Source organism: Diabrotica virgifera, chromosome 7 (genome assembly GCF_917563875.1).
Source record: "Diabrotica virgifera virgifera chromosome 7, PGI_DIABVI_V3a".
Taxonomy (NCBI): domain Eukaryota; kingdom Metazoa; phylum Arthropoda; class Insecta; order Coleoptera; family Chrysomelidae; genus Diabrotica; species Diabrotica virgifera.
In genome coordinates this window covers 229,589,188-229,611,546 of record NC_065449.1, presented here as the reverse complement: position 1 = coordinate 229,611,546, position 22,359 = coordinate 229,589,188, and the positions used below count along the sequence as shown (strand labels likewise).

General features: G+C 32.2%; 2 protein-coding genes across 2 annotated transcripts in view; both read left to right on the top strand.

Moving 5' to 3' along the window:
* LOC114344277 (two pore potassium channel protein sup-9) overlaps positions 1–22,359 on the top strand; it is a 166,045-nt gene that overhangs the window by 112,254 nt on the left and 31,432 nt on the right. The gene's annotated exons all lie outside the window — the stretch shown is intronic.
* LOC114344301 (RING finger and SPRY domain-containing protein 1) overlaps positions 21,261–22,359 on the top strand; it is a 64,037-nt gene continuing 62,938 nt past the window's right edge. The window contains exon 1 of the mRNA XM_028295144.2: positions 21,261–21,795. Coding sequence (XP_028150945.1) covers positions 21,587–21,795 — 209 coding nt within the window. The 5' untranslated portion in view covers positions 21,261–21,586. The remainder of the gene's footprint in view (positions 21,796–22,359) is intronic.

The following is a 22,359-nucleotide window of genomic DNA, read 5'->3' as shown; positions in this document are numbered from 1 at the left end:
ACGTTATTTACGTAGAGAATATTGGAGAATCCAAAAATTGCGCTAAAGTGACAAATCCGCCAGTGGCGTAGAATTTGGGAAGGATAAACCATCCCCTGTCCTTTGACGTACGCCACTGGTAGTAACCAGACACGTTTATTTATCATAATTTCATAGGGTGTATAATACCTACATTTCTGCCAAGTACCACAAGGATACGTCGAATAGTTTTAAAATACTGAGCAAAAATAGTTTTTAAATTTTTAAATAAAACACCCTGTAACTCAGTAAGGAGCCATATTTTATTTAAGCGATTTTGTTTCAATCTTAATATTTTGATGTCTTCTATCACCCATTAGCTAATGTCCAATTAATTATGGGACACCCTGACCACTTCTCCAAGAAATTAACGCCACTTTAAAACCAAGGGCGGATCCAGAAAGGGTGCCATGGGGGACATGGGGGAAATGGCCCCCTCCGAGAATTAAAAAAAATATAAATTTAAATATTTGTAGTTCAAACGTTTTTAGTTTCAAACACATATATATTATGTACAAAACAAATGATAAATATATCTTCTGGACTAGAATTGAACAAAAGCAGTAGCGGAAGCTTCAAGAATGACATACAGGATGTTTTGTAAATCAAAATGTTGATAATCTTACAAAGTGCCAATTGTTAGAACGACCTTGGCAGCAATCAAAATGATATCAATTTCTATATTCTGTACACAAAGAATAAAAAAAAAGAAAAAATGTGGTCACCATAAAGGAATGACAACCCAAAGCCTTGTCACGAAACCTTCATCTTTCGCCAAACTCATGGGCACAGACGAAGTGCCCATACAAACCCATGAAAAAACATCATACCACAAGGATTCAGGTTGGGCTGGATTTTGTACAAAGTTATCGCAACCCGCAAAAGTAATTCATTAACCAGATAGACTCTCAGAGGTCTAAACAGATACAAGAAAATAGGAGAAAGACTACGACCAATATTAGAGTCTATAGTGTTCTTAGATCGACAAAATATTCCTCTAAGAGGCCATGACATGTGAAGACTTTGTCAAGTTCACTGACGCTTATGAGAACATAAAAATACTTAGTGAAAATCAAGAAAGAGGGGAAGAACTACGCCTGACAGGAGAAGCCTTGGGAAAAATAGTACTAAACTTGTTGAAAGAACTGCACTTGAATCCGAAGATGTAGGAATTGGTACTGGCTTTAATAACGAATATGTTTTGAATGTCTTTATGGCACTCAAAAGTGTGTGAAAAGTGCCTTAAAACTCACCATTTTAGACCTAATTTTTAAAAAATTTCCTCCAGTCCCCCAGTACGGTACCCTCCCACCAAAAAAACCCATGGCCCCCACCAAAAATCAGTCCTGGATCCTCCCTTGCTTAAAAGTTGGTCATTTTTAATGTCTCGAATTTCCTAAACCTCTTGTCCGGTTTAAGTAATTTTTTTAACATGTTATAGCCTTATTCTTTAAAAATATCGCTGTAATAATATTGTTGTATACAGGTAAATTGTCATTGTATACCGGGTGAACCAATCAAACTGTGTTTTTTTCTCAAAGTTCGCAACAGCCTGTGGAATATTCTAGCATTTATAATACACTGAAATTAAAACCCAACTATAGCCTCATATTTTCTTAACATTCTGCTTTTTTGATTCATTTGCTTATGTTGGATAATAAAAAAGTTAGGTACTTTAACAACTAGCCTTGTTTTTCGTGAATACAGGGTGTTTTTAAATAAATATGGCGAACTTAAAGGGGTAAATCTGCATGAAAAAATAATGACAGTTTGCTTTATAAACGTATGTTCGCAAATGCTTCGTTTCCAAGATAGGGGGTGTTGACATTTTTCTTACAAACTGACGATTTATTTATTGCTTTAAAACCAGTTGAGATATGTAAATGAAATTTGGTGGGTTTTAAGAGGTAGTTATTGTGCATTTTCATGACTTACAATTAAGAATGAACGAAGTGAAAAAAAGTATATTAAAGTGTGTAACTATTGTAGCAAAACCATGAATCACCGTCCGCCAGTAGCACCGCGAGACGTAAGCTGAGAAAATTCTGGTCGAAGCACGATATACGTGGAATCGACGCGCGGTATGTGGAAGGTCACACCATAGCTAGGTGGCGAAGTCTGGAAAGATCGAGTATAACGTTATTTGCTATTTAATGGGAGCGCGCTTTTATTTGAGTTTAGTGTATAATATAAATTCGTCTGTAACTTGTATAAATAAATTCGTATATAAACGAACCGAGAGTATTATTTTAACAGTAATCACGCTACAGTGTTGTCACGGTGTGGAGTGTAAATAAATGAAAAGACTTTTGAACTTTATTCGTCGGGAATAATCGGAGTGCGTTAATTGTTCGGTATTAGGAAAGACTTTTAAAATACTTTTGAACTTTATTCGTCGTGAAGAATTAAAGTGCGTTAATTGTTCGGTATTCGGAAAGACTTTTAAAAGACATTGTGAAAAGTACGTGTGTGCCGACTAAAGATGTTGCTAGAAGAACTTTCGCTAAAACAGCTCCGTGAACAATTAGAAGAGTACGAGCAAGATGCCAGTGGGTCCAAGAAAGTCCTGAAAGCACGACTCGATGAGGTCCTCAAGCAGCGGCGGATCCAGCATCATTAAGAGGGGGGGCCGATTGGCTAAATTTCTATATACAGTAAAACCTGTGTTACCGGCCACCTGCCAAAATCGGCCACCTGTACTAACGGCCAGTTTAAAAATTCACCAAACCAATTATAGGTAGACTACAAAAACTGGAAATACCGGCCACCTTTCTATATCGGCCAATGGTTCTTTCATTTTTAGTGGCCGTTACTGACAAGTTTTACTGTAATAACAATAATAATAATAATAATTTGGCTTTAAGAATACGAAGACAATGAAGAATGCAAAATACCCTAACAATATCGATTATTATGTCTACTACTGGACTCATTCCGAAGAACCTCCTCGAAAACATAAAAAACCTGAGTCTCTAAATGAATATCTTTATAAGACCATGCAGAAAGCTGTACATATTACTCTCGAGTGCCAGATGTGCATGAAAATTGTTGGGAGATACTCCAGCCAGCATACCACGTCACCTAGGTCTCGATAACACGGAAAAAGTCACACCAGAGCTCGATCTTTTTGTTACCGCAGGTATCGGGATGAGTAAATTTTCCTCTTAGAGAGAGTGTGAACAGTATGGCTAAATCTGGATAATAATAAAAATAATCATGTAGGCGTAAAAATGTAGATAATACAAAAGTATATTTAAAAATTTTTAATTTTTCATACAAAAATGAAATCATTTCATTTTATATAAGTAGTTAATTTGTAATAACATATTGATAATGAATAAAAAATTGAATAAAAAAATATGAAAAAAAAAATTTTAAGAAACGCTTTTCTTTAGTTACGAGTGACCAAAATTAAAAGTATTATAAAAAAATCAACTAAAACCCAAAAAATAAAAAAAAATTCAAAAAATCTTACACATTCGTCAAAGAAAAGCATGGCGCGTCTTCATCGAATAAACGGTTTTCGCCTAACGCTTTTCTTTAACGAATGTGTTAGATTTATTAAATTTTTTTTATTTCTTGGTTTTTAGTTAATTTTTTTTATAATACTTTTAATTTTGGCCACTCGTAACTAAAGAAAAGCGTTTCTTAAAAAATTTTTTTTCATATTTTTTTATTTTTTACTTTTTAGTCTTACACTTTTCAAACAATAAAATATATCGCCATGTTTATTAAAATATGTATAAAACATATGATGTACAAACATGAAAAGTAGTCGGAATCGGCAAAAAATTTAAAACTTTTTTGTTTATTTGTGAAGCATAACGTAAACAATTAACATAAAAAGTCTTATTTTTAAAAATTCTTGTAGTTGATGCACTAACAAAAAATGACATGTGAAATTATCAACAAAAAGAAAAAAGAATCTAAAAACATAAAATTGTAATATTTTTAGATATAAAAAAATTTGGGAGGTACACCCAAATTTTTCAAGGTATACACCAACAACTCCAAAAAACAAACCAAATAAGATTTTGTTTAAAATTTATCATCAAACTTCGGAGATATGTTTATATACACATTTGTCAAAAAAAAACGATAAATCGATATTTTTTGATATATTTTCGCTTAAACATAAAATATTTACACATATGATTGAAGGGTTTCAAAAAAACAAAATGAGACTTTCTAAATTAAAATGAAAAAAGTTTATGCCATAATTACAGGGGAATAGCGCTACTAAACGTTGCGTATAAAATACTTGCAGTACATATAAAAGACAAGATAACACAAAAGATAGATAATGACATAGGAAAATATCAATGTGGATTCAGAAGAGGACGCAGCACAGTGGATCAAATTTTCCTGCTACGTGAAATACAAGCGGAAAGCTACGAATACGGAGAATGTACAGTGGCCCTATTCACCGACTTGAAAAAAGCTTGGGACAGGGTAAAACGAAAAAAAATATACAAGGCAATATGTGAAATTAGAATTAGTGAAAAATTAGTACAAATGATAAAAGTGACACTCAGAGAGACAGAGAATAGGATTAAAATAGATGGAAAGGAAAAAGGAAACAGATAAGTTTAAGGTCAGTGAAGGGCTGCGACAAGAATACCCACTGTCGTCATTGTTGTTCAGTATCCTTCTTGAAATTGTCATTAGAGAAGTCGAAGTTGAAGTTAACAGGACACAACTTGTATATTAACGAAAACACCAATGCTTGGCATTCGTTGATGACATAGTACTGATAGCCAGAAGTAAACAAGAAATAAAAGAAATACTAAAAAACCTAGAGGTGATAGCGAAAAATAAAAGGATATGCATAAACCAAGAAAATATACGGAATGGACAAAACGAGAAAAGATACAAGGACAATAGCTGACGATAAGCACAGAAGAAAAAATATGTAAATACGAAGAAGTAGAAAGATTCCAAGATCTAGGAGCAATATTCACTAGGATACCAAATACGAACGAACAAATCCAAGTAAGAATTACGACTGGTTGTATCTTTGCTCTAAACAACTTATTAAGAAGTAAGAACATATCTAGAAGGGTTAAGATAAGAATATATAAGACAGTGATAAAACGTATAGTATTATATGCCAGTGAAACATGGACGATGAACAAATCCGAACAAGCCCTACTGAAACTGTGGAAAAGAAAAGTCCTCAGGAAAATATTTAAAGTAAAGGTATGGAATTAAATGTGGATAAGAAGACTAGATGTAGAACTGGAGACGATTTATGGAGAACCGAATATAGCAGGGATCATAAAATCACAAAAACTGAGATGCTTGGTAGCTTGGGACATATCCAAAAGATGCCAAACACGAGGCTTCCCAAAAGAATTTTAACGGGAGGTATAGCATAGCAGGAAAGAAGGAGAAAGGTAGACCGAAAACCAGATGGAAGAAAGATGTTTAAATAGACAGAAGAACTTAAAATTACAAATTGGAAAAATAAAGCAGCAAGGAGGAAAGAATGGAAAATAATGACACCAAATAAGACCCCCTACTCCATCCCCTGGAGGTGGGGTAGGGGCTCAATTTAAAATCGTAAATGGAAACCCCCAGTTTTTATTGCAGATTTGAACTTCTTACGTAAAAGTGAGCAACTTTTATTCGAGACATTTCTTCAAATTCTGGATATATGGCGCTATAATATATAGCATATAGAAATATAATAATATAGAAATAGTTTTTCTTGATCAATACACTTCCAGATGAAAAACTAAACATCACGTGTTTAATATTTTTCAAAAACCTACCAAATGACATCCTGTCGTGTTTGGTGGTATTCGACAGGATTTTGGAAAATATTAAACTTGTGTTTTTTGATTTTTCATTTGAGAGTGTTTTTAGATATATTAAACCATTTCTATAAATTACCTATGGTATCACGATTAATGGTTTTCCGATTATAGCGCCATCTATCCAGAATTCGAAAAATGTCTCGAATAAAAGTTGCTTACTTTTACGTAAGGAATCCAAATCTGCAATTAAAACTGAGGATCTCCATTTAATATTTTAAAGTTACCCCCATCTCACTTTCAGGGGGTCGAGTGGGGGGTCGTGTTTGGTATCATTTGATAGATTTTTAAAAATTATTGAACACATATATTTCATTTTTTCGATTCGATGTTCATTTCGCGAAATATTCAACGGTTCCGCTAATTTTGGGTTGGGACACCATATACATAATACATAAAGTTGATGAAAGAAAAATAAATATAATATGTAGTGAATTATCATTAAAATTTAAAAAACCTACAAAATGAGACTTTATAAGTTAACAACTTACAGTAGTTCCGGAAATGTAATAATGAATTAAACGAATGTAATTTTCAAAAAATCAAAATAACTACTTTACTTTTTTCAATGCAAACAAATTCATGTCGAAATAGTTTTAATGTTATTTCGTAATGGGAAAGTACATCATGTCATGTGACACCTCATTTAAAAGCGTTTGAAATACTGATTACAAAAATGAATAATACCTACATGCGCAAAATTTTGGTCAAATACTTTTTAAACACATTCATTTTTTTCGAATCCTGAGAAAGCTAATACGAGAATTTTTGAAAAATTTAAACGCAGAATAAAATACATATTACATTATTACCGAGGGCCGAAAGTCCATTAGAATAAACAAAAGGTTTCTTGTGAATGATATAGGTATTTGAAATTAAAAATCATACTCAATTTTCTCTTCTTTTTCACCCCTGTAACTTATTCAAATAAACATTATAGAAGTTTTCAGGGACTTTCGTCCCTCGGTAATAATGTAATCTTGCATTTTGTGTTTAAATTTTTTAAAAATACTTATTAGTTTTCTCAGGATTATAAAAAAATGAATGCATTTAAAAAGCATTGGACCGAGATTTTGCACAAGTATTACCTATACATTTTTGTAATCACTATCTCAAAAGCTTTTAAATGAGGTGTCACATGATGTACTTTCCCATATGAAGTTTAAAATTTAATTAATTACCATAATGTTATATGTGGATGATTGCATCCCACGACATAAATGACTATCTATCGTACTCGTGCATAAATACTCACGTCTATCAAACGTGATATAGAATAAACTTATATAATATACAAGACATACATTTCATGCATATAAGACATAGGTACCTTTTTCCATAAAACTCTCGAAAGTAGAATTGGTATTTACTGCATCATCGTTGATTTGTATCGGACGCACTGAAACATCGCATGACTTGTTTTGAATGCTCTCAGAACTTAAATTTGATCCAAGATCAGTAGGTCTCATAGTATGATCTATCTGATAAGATGTACCTTGTACATATTTATTATCTTCATTACTATTAATATTATCACTATCACCCAAATTACGTTGATTTTTAAAAAAATAATCAGCTATATTGCGACATTTCAATTTTTTACTTTTCAAGTTCTCGGTAGAAGCTTCTTTTCGTTTATTTGACATTTTATAACTCTTCGTAAATCACAAACTATTAATATAAAAAAGAAGAATAAACTCAAAATAATATTAATCACTCTAACAATTTACAAACTAAGATCTGTACGAATCAGTATTAGAGATGTTACTTGCATCGATAGACAAAATACACTAATGACTAGTGTGACCAACTCCAATTCAGTCGAATCCGGGACAATGCTGAAAAAAAAATACCTAAAATCCGGGACTTTTGAATGAAAATCGGGCCGTTTGTTATTTTTTTAAATATAGGACTCTAATATCATCATTTTATTGGTTATTTAACATTTTTATGTTGACAATGATATTTTTGATGGTCTTAATCAAATGATACGCTCAAACACCTTCCCGAGCTGCTGTCTCTAAATCAATGCTCGATGAAGCTGTTGGCTTGAAAAATTGAGTCAATTTTTTGCTGCTGGACGCGGAGCAGATACCTCTTCGGTGTTTTTCACTTTTGATGTGACTTAGTATATCCGCTCTACCACTGTGGGCGATCGAAAATTCCGATCCACAAGTATCACACTTCATGTCACTGTTAGAGTTACTTTTTTTTTCAAAAATAGAAATTCTTCTTCCAATATTTTATTGAAAGTGCAATATCGTTTTCTGTTTTTACTTTCATGTGTTGGTTCCATATTCATATTAACAATAATAATATATTGGAATGAAAAAGTCGGGTCAAAAACAATAATTCCGAGATAATCACTAATCGATTTTCGGATTCAAACTGATTACTGTACTGACAATAAAATAAATGTTTAGATAAAAAAATCATATTGCAACGCAGCAGATTTGAATTTGGCTCAAAGCATGCAACGGTTTGGAAATTAATCATATTTCGCGAACGAACTCAAGAGGTTTATCTACTTAGGGTCGATTTCTCATACCTGCGTTAATCTATGGTTCAGTTGAACCGGGTTCACGGGTGATCTCCGGTTCTGTTTGGAATGCATTTCTCATTGCGCGTTCATGTCAGTGCTCGTTCTACAGCTTTCGAGAAATGCCAATAGATGGCAAAAGGTAAAAACCTGTCGCCATTTTGAACTACCTTTTTTACGCTGTTTTTGAATAAAGTTAAATTTAAGTATTTATAATCAAATAGTCATTTTAATAATTATAAATAAATATTATAAAAACACAAATAATGTTATCGTTTATCGTTAGGCTTAATATAATAAAATAGGATATATTTATATTATGACAGCGTTTCGTATTAATACAACGCATGCGTAGTCCATGAAATCATCTGAACTGAGTTCTGAAATCTTTGAACGGCCGAATTTCACCGTTCAAGCATCGTTCAAGTTTAAACTGCCATCGGTTGAACGGGAATTGAGAAAGACGATTTTGACTTTAAACTGACGTTTACTAGAAGTTCAGGTTAAACTGGAGTTGAACTTGATATGAGAAATTGGCCCTTAAAGTAGTTGACAAAACCGAAAAAAAAGATGCATCAGCAATCATTACATTATATCGTTCGATGCGGCATGCGTGCCTAGGCATGATTCATTGTGACATGAATTATTATTGTTTTTGAATGGTCTTTTCGGAAGACGATAATTAAAACACAAATAAAAAAAATTCCACAGTATTAAAATTTACACCACGATAAAAATTTTTTTTTCGTCTCAACAATTTAATTTGATGTAAATTCTTAGAATAAAAACGAAAATATAGATTTTTACCAAAAAGTTGAAAATTCGGATGGCCCGGAAGCCTTGTCCTGGACGCCGGGACACAACTTCGTAATTCGGGTCATGTCCCGGATTTTTCGGGCTAGTTGGTCACACTACTAATGACTAATAATTAATAAGCAAAGGGTGTTCTTTTTTCCTGGTCAGCAATCGTTTGAACATAATACATTTATATTTTCGGCAAATTAATATAGTTTTGCTGGGCGCGCTATTTTCGAGAGATTTTCGAAGAATCCGTTATCTGCAACCGATTTTATAATTATACGAGGGTGGACATGCTTAGGTATGCGTTCACAGTATATACATACATATTTGTTTAAATATGCTTATTGTAATCATTTTTAATTCTTAATGTATACCTAAGAATTATAAATTACTCATTTCCGAATACACTGGCGTCACTGGCCCGTTTAAGACAAGTCTCATACTAATAAAATATATTTATATGTAATTCATATAATATTGTAATTTTAAAACATGTATAATTATCCATTTGAAAAATCAATGAATGTTTTTGTAATCTTTATACAGTAAAACCTGTCAGTAACGGCCACTAAAAATGAAAGAAACATTGGCCGATATAGAAAGGTGGCCGGTATTGCCAGTTTTCGTAGTCTACTTATAATTGGTTTGGGGATTTTTTAAACTGGCCGTTAGTACAGGTGGCCGATTTTGGCAGGTGGCCAGTAACACAGGTTTTACTGTAGTAAAACCTGTCAGTAACGGCAACTAAAAATGAAAGAACCATTGGCCGACATAGAAAGGTGGCCGGTATTGCCAGTTTTTGTAGTCTACTTATAATTGGTTTGGGGATTTTTTAAACTGGCCGTTAGTACAGGTGGCCGATTTTGGCGGGTGGCCGGTAACACAGGTTTTACTGTATTATAATTAAAAAAAAATAAATCACTTGGATTGAGAGGGGGGGCCGATCGCCCCCATCGCCCCCCCCTGGATCCGCCACTGTCCTCAAGAAGAATGGAGATGACCCAAAGACGTTCCACTTCCAGTCAGCAGAACAAGCGATCTTATCGAAATTCGAAAGTGTTTCTCAAGATATCGATGAAACGTCTAAGATAAGTCTAAGTCTTTCTCAAAATATCGATGAAACTTCTATAAAGAACAACGAAAAACTTGAAGAAGTTTGTAGACAGAACAACGAGAAACTTGAAGAAGTTAGTAGAAAAAGCGACGAGAAATTCGAAAACGTTGCTAAAAAATTTGACGAGACTTCTCAAGTAATTAAAGAGGTTTGTAGACAAAACAACGAAAAACTTGAAGAAGTTTGTAAAAAGAACAACGAGAAATTCGAAGAAGTTTCTAGAACATTCTATAAGATGCAGAAAAGTGTAGACGACAATAAAGAAAGGCTAGAAAAGAAGATCAAAGAATTAGAGAGCATGATAACCGATACAAAAGTGCATCCGACAGTTAATGCAGTAGCTTTGGATCCTGTAGTGAAAGATGAACTACCGAGAGACGAAACGTCGCATAATATTAGATTCAAATTACCACCATTTGATGGAAAGTCTTCTTGGTCCATATACCTTAGACAGTTTGAAGCTATTGCGACCGCCAACCATTGGACCGAACAAGAAAAGGCTGTTTCCTTGACTGCTGCTTTACGAAGTGATGCTGCAGATATATTAAGATCAATTCCTAAGGGTCAAGAAAAATGTTACCAGACCTTGTTCACTCGTCTAGAAAAACGCTATGGAGATGCCCATCTACAACAAGTATACAAAGCACAACTGCGAAGTAGAAGTCAAAGAGCAAGTGAGAATCTGCAAGAATTTGAAGCAGATGTGGCTCGTGTGGTGCGGTTGGCTTATCCGAGGTGCCAGACAGTGTTTTAGAAGAAATTGCGGTAGATACCTTCGTCAATGGGCTGAAAGATAGTGAAATACAGAAAGCTTTACGACTAGCAAGACCGAAAGTTTTAGATGAAGCACTTGCTATTGCATTGGAACACGAAACGGCTAGTCAAACTTCACGAAGCCATAGAGTAAGAACCATTGAAGAAAGTGACGAACACAACGATGAACGTCTGGAGGAAATGATACGGAGAGTATTTCGTAACGAGATGCCAAAGAGACGCGAGCCTAGATGTTGGAATTGCGGCGACGTAGGCCACATTCGTCGTAATTGTAAGAAGATCGTACAGCCGTCGGAAAACTAGAGCGGGTCGACACCAAGAGGCAACTGCCGACCTCGAGACCTAGAGCCCCCATAGTAACTGTCAACCTTACGTCCTCCGGTGGAATCCACAACTTATACATCGAAGGTCGTATCAATATAGATGTAGATCGTTTTTGGTGGATACAGGTGCAACAAGAAGTATCGCACGTCCAGCGGTAGTACGAGGCCATCATAAGTTATCACCTGCAACAGTAAAAGTTAAAACAGCGACTGGTGAGCTAATTAATACATATGGCGAGGCTAATATGTCAATATCCATTGGCCAGACCACAGGTGAACATCATGTATTAATTGCCGAGATCTCCGACGAGTTCATATTGGGTATGGACGTACTAAGAATAGTGGGGGCAATATTGGATGTTTAAAATGGAGTTCTCAGTATCAATGGTGAAGTGATGAATGGTGAATTCTTCCTTTAAACTGTTTAGGTTTCTGCTAATTAATGCTATGTCGTCAGCATACGCCACAAGTTGCGACGTCGATGTTATAATCGTACCTTTTATTTCTGTAGCTCTTATTGGGCTACAGAAGGCTAACTCTTATTAAGGCTAACATTATTCTTCCTATACATACATATTCTTTTTAAGATATTTTAAAAGTACATACATACGTACAAGTATGTGTTAAGCACATTTAAAGTATATTCGATGAAGGTATATTCCATTAATATACTTTTACGAATATTCTGAGATACTACGTACACGAATGTGCTCAGTATATTCGCTACGAGAATATTCTTTAAAGTATATGCAAAGAATATGAAATTTAGAATGTTTTTTAGGGTACATGCTATGCTTATACTACGCATGTAGAGAGACCGGGTGGAGTGAGGAATATAGGCAGGACCAGAGCACGATTTAAGGACCAGGTGGAAGACGACTTACGATTGTTAGAAGTGCGAAATTGGAAAACGAAGGCGAGGGATAGGAAGGAATGGAAGCTGATTCTGGAACAGGCCAATACCTACCATAGGCTGTTGAGCCAATGATGATGATGATCGACAAATAAAGCGTAATTAGAGAACTTTGTGGTACATATTTACATTTTAGTAGACTAGTTGGCAGTTCAGTTTTGTGTTAACGTAGTATATGATCTAAAATTATCACTTATCAGTTAACGTACTTACTATATGTCAAGAGATAGAGGTAAAAATTTTAAAATCTATTTAAATAGTGACAAAGGAGTATAACTCTTTTCGTGCTTACAAACACACCCAACCTTTTTTTAACAATAGTAGACTACCTATATTAAAAATCATTTGAACATAAATAGATTTTTGATGTCAATTCACTACAATTCTACAGGGTGTGAATGTTGCTACGAAATTTATGAAAAAGCGTAATTGTCTTTTAAACTACCTCGTATATCATTACAAAACCTTGGAAAGGACACATGGAGAAAAATCTCAAAATGTAGAAGTATACTCGGTGTTCCATTAAAAAAAAGAGTGTGTGTACTTTGTACCTACTCACGTAAGAAATTATACTTCTGTTATTATGATTTCAACAATATAAATAGGTATATATTTTAATTGTATTTTTATTTAAATATTAAACTAATTTTAATACTTAAAATAATACCAAAAATTAAAAATAATAATAATGCGTAGTTTTTTATGAACTGTAGCCTCCCCGCAATTACTTTTTCCTTAATGAATCGTAGATAATCTAAAAAACGTCAGATTTTCTACATAAATTTTTAATTTTCTTCTCATCATATTTTAATACTAATTATCCTATTCACAAAAAAGACAAATATAAAGACACAAAAATTATAATAAATGTATTTACTAAAAACACCAATATATTTTTTTCACACTTTATTTGCATTGATACATACGTAACTTGAAAGATTAAGCAACTTATTTCATATTGTCGCTATGCGTGTACTTCATATCGTCGCTTTTATAAAAATACTCTCAACATTTTTCCCAATCGCGCCTAAAGAAGTGTGGTTTCAAAACCACAAGTTTGTGTCTCTCTGTCAATACAGGTCGCCCTGTATATTTAAAAATATTTTAAAACGTTCTTATATACTTGGCTTGGTCTGTGTCACTGTCTCCTCAAATTTTGTGATCCATTTTAAAAATAGTTCTAGGCTACCTAGGTACCTGAAATTTTCAGAATAGCTCAAATTTAGCTAACAATACAATATTTAATTTTAACTGCTATTATACATGGTGATTGATTAGTGGGGTAAACCTCCGTCGATCCATTATAGTAATGGATAGCGATAAAAGTTAATAACAAAGTTAGAATGTTACAGGGTGTTCGATAACATAGTGGCAGACTAAATTTATGTTTTTTTAAATGGAACACCCTATATTTTATTTTATATTCGAAATGTTCTTAACTCCTCAATTACAAAAATATAAAGATTTGGTATGTTATACAGGGTATTTACAAAGTTATAACAAATTTTATATGAAAATCGTAACAAGTTCAAATTCATGTATAATACCCCAGGCTGTGGGTGAAAAATAGGTCGATTTCAGGATATAATTCAGGAATTTTTGAAACCTATCAGGTGTTGTAAAGGACGATGCCAGGAATAACTTCTACTAAAATGTAACCAAAAATATTGTGCGCTTTTTTTTAATTGCGATTTTAATTTGTTAAATTTGCAATTTTTATTGATTTTTAATTTTGTAACTTAGGATATTGATTTTAGAGAAAACCTTTTTAATAGAAAGTTGTAGTAAATTAAAAAACCTACAATTTGAGCTGTGGTAAGTTTAATTTTGTTAATTGGTTATTGCAAAACAGCCTGCGAAATGTCCAAAATGGCCGTTTTTTACAATTCCATTATGTATTGTACAAATAATTTTTTTTTTATTTTTTAAAGCTTTCAAATGAAGACCTTTTAATTCCAAACATAAAAAAAATTGTAAAGCCAGATTAACGAGTATGTTGCTTAGATATTATAAATTGTTTATCCCAAGAGGTCAAATGTCGAAGGCCATAACTTTTTGAAAAAAAAAATCGTATATATTTGGTGAAACATCTAATCTCCTTCTAAAGAGTTATATTTTCATATTCTGATGTAAATAAATGCGTAAAACATTTTTAAACCTCTAATTTTTGGGTTTGAAAATAAGGGGGCAAATTTCGTTATAAACATTTAGAGCTGAAGCGGCCCTGTACATCCTATGAGTTTCTAACTTACAGATTATTGTTGCTCAAGACAAAACGAAGATTTATAAAAAAATAAAAATTTTCTACAACCAACTGAAGCCGGGATAATTGTTTTTTTTTTCTTTAGTCGTAGTGCCTTTATTTATAACAATTAGGAAATTATTTTACAGTCATTGACTAAAGAAAGACTTATATTATCTTAAAATAAAAATTATTATAAAATATAATTACATTTAATTATTAAAAATTATTTTTAAATTCGGTGCTTTTTCGAGCGGCCGAATTTTGCAAATTGCCCGGCTCGCTTCAAATCCGCGCGGTCGGAAAATTTTTACGTAACTTGTATTAAATTTTGACAGAAAACAATTTGATAATATTACCATTATGATATACAGTCTATTTACCACTGTATTTGTATTTCTTGATACACTTTTATATGTGAAATTTCATTTCTGAAGAAATAATATTACAACAATGATACATATACATATATGACATATTTAACTATATTTTTAATTTTTTCATTGTTATATAAATATAATAATAATAATAATGTTACTTCTTACTATAATATACAATATAAAACTTTTTCTTCTTGTAGTGACTATTCTTTTTGGATTTCACATATAAAAGTTTATCAAGAAAAACAAATACAGTGGTAAATAGACTGTATATTATAATGGTAATATTATTAAATTGTTTTCTGTCAAAATTTAATACAAGTTACGTAAAAATTTTCCGAGCTCGCGGATTTGAAGCGAGCCGAATAATTTTTAATAATTAAATGTAATTATATTTTATAATAATTTTTATTTTAAGATAATATAAGTCTTTCTTTAGTCAATGACTGTAAAATAATTTCTTAATTGTTATAAATAAAGGCACTATGAATTTAAGAAAAAAAAAAACAATTATCTCGGCTTCAGTTGGTTGTAGAAAATTTTAATTTTTTTTATAAATCTTCGTTTCGTCTTTAGCAACAATAATCTGTGAGTTAGAAACTCATAGGATATACAAGGCCGCTTCAGCTCTAAATGTTTATAACGAAATTTGCCCCCTTATTTTCAAACCCAAAAATTATCTCGGCTTCAGTTGGTCGTAGAATTTTTTTTATTTTTTATAAATCTTCGTTTCATCTTCAGCAACAATAATATGTAAGCTAAAAACTTATAGGATGTACAGGGCCGCTTCAGCTCTAAATGTTTGTAACGAAATTTGCCCCCTTATTTTCAAATCCAAAAATTAGAGGTTTAAAAATGTTTTACGCATTTATTTACATCAGAATATGAAAATATAACTCTTTAGAAGGAGATTGGATGTTTCACCAACTTTCTACGATTTTTTTTTTCAAAAAGTTATAGCCTTCGACATTTGACCTCTTGGGATAAACAATTTATAATATCTAAGCAACAAATTAGTTAATCTGGCCTTACAATTTTTTTGTGTTTGGAATTGAAAGATCTTCATTTTTAAGCTTTAAAAAATAAAAAAAATTCTTTGTACAATAAATAATGCAATTGTAAAAACGGCCATTTTGGGCCTTTCGCAGGCTGTTTTGCAATAACCAATTAACAAAATTAAACTTACCATAGCTCAAATTGTAGGTTTTTTAATTTACTACAACTTTATATTAAAAGGTTTTTCTCTAAAATCAATATCCTATGCTACAAAATTAAAAATCAATAAAAATTGCAAATTTAACAAATGAAAATCGCAATTAAAAAAAAAAGCGCACAATATTTTTGGTTACATTTTAGTAGAAGTTATTCCTGGCATCGTCCTTTACAACATCTGATAGGTTTCAAAAATTCCTGAATTATATCACGTTTTTTCACCCACAGCCTGGGGTATAAACAGACCAAGAGGCAGCGCTGAAAAATCTCTTTGAATTTACTAAACCTAGATTTTTCATAATTGAGTACTGTGAGTGTGTAGAGAAACATACTGCGGTCGATCAAGCGAAACGTAGAACAGGGGTTACTGAGAGGGTATTATTTCCAAGTCTCACCTTGGAGGTGTCCCCAGGAAAATGGTCCAATAAGTTTTTCAATTAAAAATCTTTGAAAAATATTTTTTTTTATTTTAAAAATATTTTTATTAGGTTGAAAAGCTTAGATTTTCATTTAGCAGATGCAGCTGCGCACCTACTACCTTCACGTCAGTTGCAATGGGGGACTAATAAATGTCGAAAAATTTTACCTGGAGTAGAGATAGCAGCCTATGCATTCTCTGAAGAGCCTCTAACAAGAGGTGAAATCGTCGATAAGAGTGCTGGCCGCGCTCTCTAACTTAAGTAAAAATTAAGACAGTTTTGGTTTCGCATTGCAACTGAATAAAAATGGTATACATTTTTATTGTAATTATTTTCATTTACTAAGGCTGAAAATCAGTACACACATTCTAAATTAAATATAAATAAAAGTTATTATAGTCGGTCAGCTGTAAGACGGGACAGAGCAGAGAGCAGGTCGGTCGGCCCCAATAGTCGATTGATGAAACTTTCGATTTAATTGAAATTTTCACAGAAGGTAGGGAATAGTCCAAGAATCATTTTATGTATCATGCCGCTATCATACGCTAAAACTTTGGGGGTGGTTGCCACCCCGTCTCGGAGGTGGGATTTTTTTATTACATTTTAACCATGTAATTCGATGGAAAAAGTGATTCTAAGAAAAAAATGTTTTTTACATTTTCTTCGTAAAACTAATATTTTTTGAGTTATTCGCGCTTGAAAATAACAGTTTTTCGACGAAATAATCGACTTTGTTAGAGGGTTTTTTGAGAATACCTCGAAAAATATGCATTTAATCAAAAAAACTGTAGATATCGAAATTGTATCTTTTAGTAACACAAACCAAAATATTTTCCTACAATATCTTTAAGACTAACACAAACCAATATACGGCATGTTAAAGGTTAGCTTTTTTCGTCAAATGCATAATTTGAAATATTCAAAGCCAGATAATGGGAAAAATTTGCATTTTTTCGAGGAAAACTTAAATAATCTTTTTTCAAGTATATAATTAGACCTTTAAAAAATAATAATAAAAAGTTTCTAGCTTGAAAATTAAGCGACTTATAATCAAAAAAATGTCGGTACCTGCTATTCTCTGCGAAAAAATCAGTGGAAACAAGCCCCCTAACTACCTTCCTAATTCAAAATTGGTCTTCACCTTTCTGTAGTTCCTTTTATATTTATATTATCAATACACTCAAGGAGTTTGACCTATTCAAATGCCTAGTTTTGGAAAAATTGGAGTTTAAAGGAAAATTGATTTTTTGCAATTTGGTATTTTTCCCCTTTTACTTCAAAATATCTCCGAAAATACTGGAGATACGAAAAAATTATAAACTACTTAATTGTAGCTTTTTAATGACTAAAATTACCCTTTGCATAGATTTTCATTACAGTAAATAGTTAGCCAGATATAGCTGTTTAAAACCTCTATTTACCAGCCAATACCCCCTTATTCGAGCCCTTTAAACCCGCCCCAATTAAAAACTAAGGGATCTTACGGAATTTAATTTACACAGTCTTACAGCTCTTTAAAAATCCCACAAAATCATTTTTGAAGAAACTTCACCAAACAAAATCACCAAAAATATATAGAATATTTTTCGAGGTATTCTCAAAAAAACCTTCTAAAATGGCGATTTTTTCGTGTAAAAACTATTATTTTCAAGCGCGAATAACTCGAAAAATATTAGTTTTACGAAGAAAATATAAAAAAACATTTTTTTCTTAGAAACACTTTTTCCATCGAATTACATGATTAAAATGTAATAAAAAATTCCCACCCCCGAGATGGGGTGGCAAGCACCCCCAAGGTTTTAGCATATGATAGTAGTATGATATAGAAAATGATCCTTGGACTATTCCCTACCTTCTGTGAAAATTTTATGTAAATCCATGCTGGACGAAAAAATTGCGAGCAAAAATGCTTCATTTCATCAATCGACTATTGGGGCCGACCGACCTGCTCTCTGCTCTGTCCCGTCTTACAGCTGACCGACTATAATAACTTTTATTTATATTTAATTTAGAATGTGTGTACTGATTTTCAGCCTTAGTAAATGGAAATAATTACCTTAGTAGGAAAGCGACTTTGATACCCTCTCAGTAACCCCTGATCTACGTTTCGCTTGACCGACCGCAGTATGTTTCTTTACACACTCACAGTAATCAACTGTGAAAAATCTAGCTTTAGTAAATTCAAAGAGATTTTTCAGCGCTGCCTCTCCGTCTAAAATAAAAATAAGCACAACGGCAATGGTTTATTGATGCCATATTTTTTATTTATTGTCATAAATGATTGATATTCCCAATTTTCTTTATATTGAATACAGGGTGAGTCAAAATGGAAGTACATTATTTTCTCAGTAATTTTAAATAAAACACCCTGTGTTTTATATCAATATCGAAAAGTACTGTTACCGTAATTTAACTTTTATATTACATTCCTTATGTCTAAATTTATTAGTTTTTGAGATATTTTCATTTTTCAGAGCAAATTATTAATTACGGGTCTAAATCTTTCCAAATTTTAGGTAAGCCATGACTGAATTGTCTAAACTGACAATTTACGATTACTGATTATCAATCTGTACTCAAAGTTGGCTACAATTTTTGTTATTAACTTTTATTGCTATCTATTACTATAACGGATCTACGGAGCTTTACCCCACTAACTAATCACCCTGTATGGATAAATCGATTTCTTTTTAAATTTCAAAATATTTTAAAAGTGTGACTAATGCAATGATATTTTAAAGTACGTTAATGAATCGATATCTACAAATTGATGGTGGGTCAGTGGCATTAGACTGCAGATCGAGAGGTCCCTAGTTCGAACCCGGCTGTTGCGTATGTTTTTAATTTTTTTAATAAATAATAATTAAAAGTTGATATACTTAAAATTCATATTTTATAAGTGAATGATTACATATAAATATTATATATACCATTTTAAACATTGGTATTATAAAAAGTACTTTTTTATACTGGTGTAATTTTTGGAATTATAATTTTAACAGTTAATACACCTACTAAAAATTCATATTTTATTCTTTCGAAACATGTTGTGTCCTGTATACAGTGAGCACGTAAAGGTTGGAATAAATTCATTTTCTCGAAAATGGACAATTTTGGAAAAAATGCCAAAACAGGTCAATTTCTATTTTTAAATTGCGACTTATTGGCATTTATATCATACTAGTGACGTCACCCATCTGGGCGTGATGACATCATCGATGATTTTTTTAAATAAGAATAGGGGTCGTGTGATAGCTCATTTGAAAGGTAATTCAATTCTCTATTTAGTAATATAAACATTAACATAATTATTTATACAGGGTGCCCAAAAAAAATGTTTCTGAATTAAATTTATTGACATAAAAAGAAGAATGTGTGTAATTTATTTAATTCAAAATACATTTTACTGCTATCAGAAAACAGTAAAAAATGTTTATTTGGCAAATAAATATTGTTTTTTTTTTGCTTAAATTCAATATTAAAGCCGCCACCCACCAGCCTCACTACAGTTTGAACATCTAATTTAAGCGAAAAGCAATGATTATTTTTCAAATAAACATTTTGTTCAGTTTTCTGAGAGCAGTACAATGTATTTTGAATTAAACAAATTACATACATTCTTCTTTTTATATCAATAAATTTAATCCAAAAAAAATTTTTTGACACCCTGTATAAATAATTATGTTAATGTTTATATTACTGAATAGAGAATTGAATTACCTTTCAAATGAGCTCTCGCACGACCCCTATTCTCATTTAAAAAAATCATCGATGACGTCATCACGCCCTCATGGGTGACGTCACTAGTATGATGTATATGCCAATAAGTCGCAATTTAAAAATAGAAATTGACCTGTTTTAGCATTTTTTTCCAAAATTGTCCATTTTCGAGAAAATGAATTTATTCCAACCTTTACGTGCTCACTGTATAACAAAACCGTGTTATTAGATATAAAAAGTACTTTTTTATTATAGTGTATTATAGTATTATAGTATTCTCTCCTATAAATAATAAAAATGTTTTATTATAAAAAAGTTCTTTTTTATTAAAGTGTAATTATTTAAATTATGGTCCTACCTACAACTTCTACTTAAATACCTTTTTTCGTATCTCTTACGACAAACGAGTAATTGGACTTCCTCGCACTAATGCCGCACCCTGTATGTATTAACTCCTAAGCCCAACCGGATCCTTTGCCGGAGCTTTGCCGATCGTCGTTGTTCCGTGCCGTTGCAGGCTGGTCCCGACAGGTGGGCGCTTACCTTTACACTACTACAGACAGATTTCAAATGATAAAACTGGTTGTATACATTGCAGGGAAAGATTTAAATAAATAAAAAAATTTTAAATATCGTTGATTAGGAAACACGGTTTTGTTATATCTAAATAAAATGGACCTTTGCTCGTTTAATGTTACTCAATTATAATATTACGAATACCGAAGTGAAATATGAATACATAGTTGAAATAAAACCAAAAATCTCTTAATCATTTCAGTCGTTGTGGTTTGAATATATAATCAACGAGCTTTAAAATGTTTATTAAAGATATGGGGTTATTATGCCATACTATATTACTTTTCAAAACATAAATAAATATCTTAGAAAAGAAAATTTATAGAAATTTAAATATAAATCGCCCATTCAACTCAAGGAAGATGTCACTGTCGCACTCTCCTTGTCTAAATGATAATGACATTTATGACGGTATCACTTGACTTGACAAGAGAAATTAGAGTGAGAAGAGTAAAATTTTCTAACCAAAATACTGGCAGTGTTTTTCGCATTTTCTATATTTTCTCATTAACCTAAATAGAATTTTTGATAACGATTCAAGTTTTACAGTTAATGTATTTATTTTATGGCTTCAATCAACTTATCCTAATGCAGCATTTTAAGTGGACAGTGAGACACTGGAATGGAAATGTTAATATTTTGATGTCAATGATTACTCCAACATAAATAAAACTAATTGTATTATGTAGTACCACCAGCACCAACTGTATTTAAATAATTCCAAGTTTAATCAGACGTGATGGGTAGTTGTTGGTGCAAACAAAAGAATGAAGATCATGATACCTACATACCACAGTCACCCAACAGTCTTCAAGCCCATAACATCATACAGCCCCTGTCCCCTGTTAGCCCGCAGTATCCCTTTAAGCTAACGAAGCTTCCTGATGCTGCATATGTGGATAAATTAGTGCTGGAAACCTTAGGAGTTATTGCTACTTTAGTTGATAAGTAAGTTACATTTTAACACATCATTATCGGATTTAAAGATACACAATTCATTTCTCTAGGCCTGTCTAGGCAAATACAGTCTGGATGTACTTAGTTTTGTTCTCTTATAGTTGTCTAATTTGTTTTTTAACAGTGACAGTTCAGTGTTCACATATGGTCATTGGGTGTATTAACTACTAAACTTACACTTAATTTGGTAGAAATATTGTTTTTAAAGCTATGTTTATTTACAATCTACACTAGAGAGTAAGAAGTAAACAAGTTACTGGTTTTGGGCGTGAAGGATGGACATCTAATGATGCCCCACTTTATAGGTACTATTTTGGTTTTGTTTTGTAGTAGGTCGTAGGATCAGGTTCTATCTAGTCTTCTTGTGTTAGGATCATTGTTGAATAATTCATAACTGTTTAGGTATACCTGTCAGGTGAGGACACAACAGATATTCGAATAGAAGGAAATAGCCAGAAAGTCAAAAACCCATCCAGGGTTATGATAGCAAAAGAAGAAGAAGACTCTATTGATTGTAATGTAACGATATTCTTCTTATATAATGTAATTATTGTA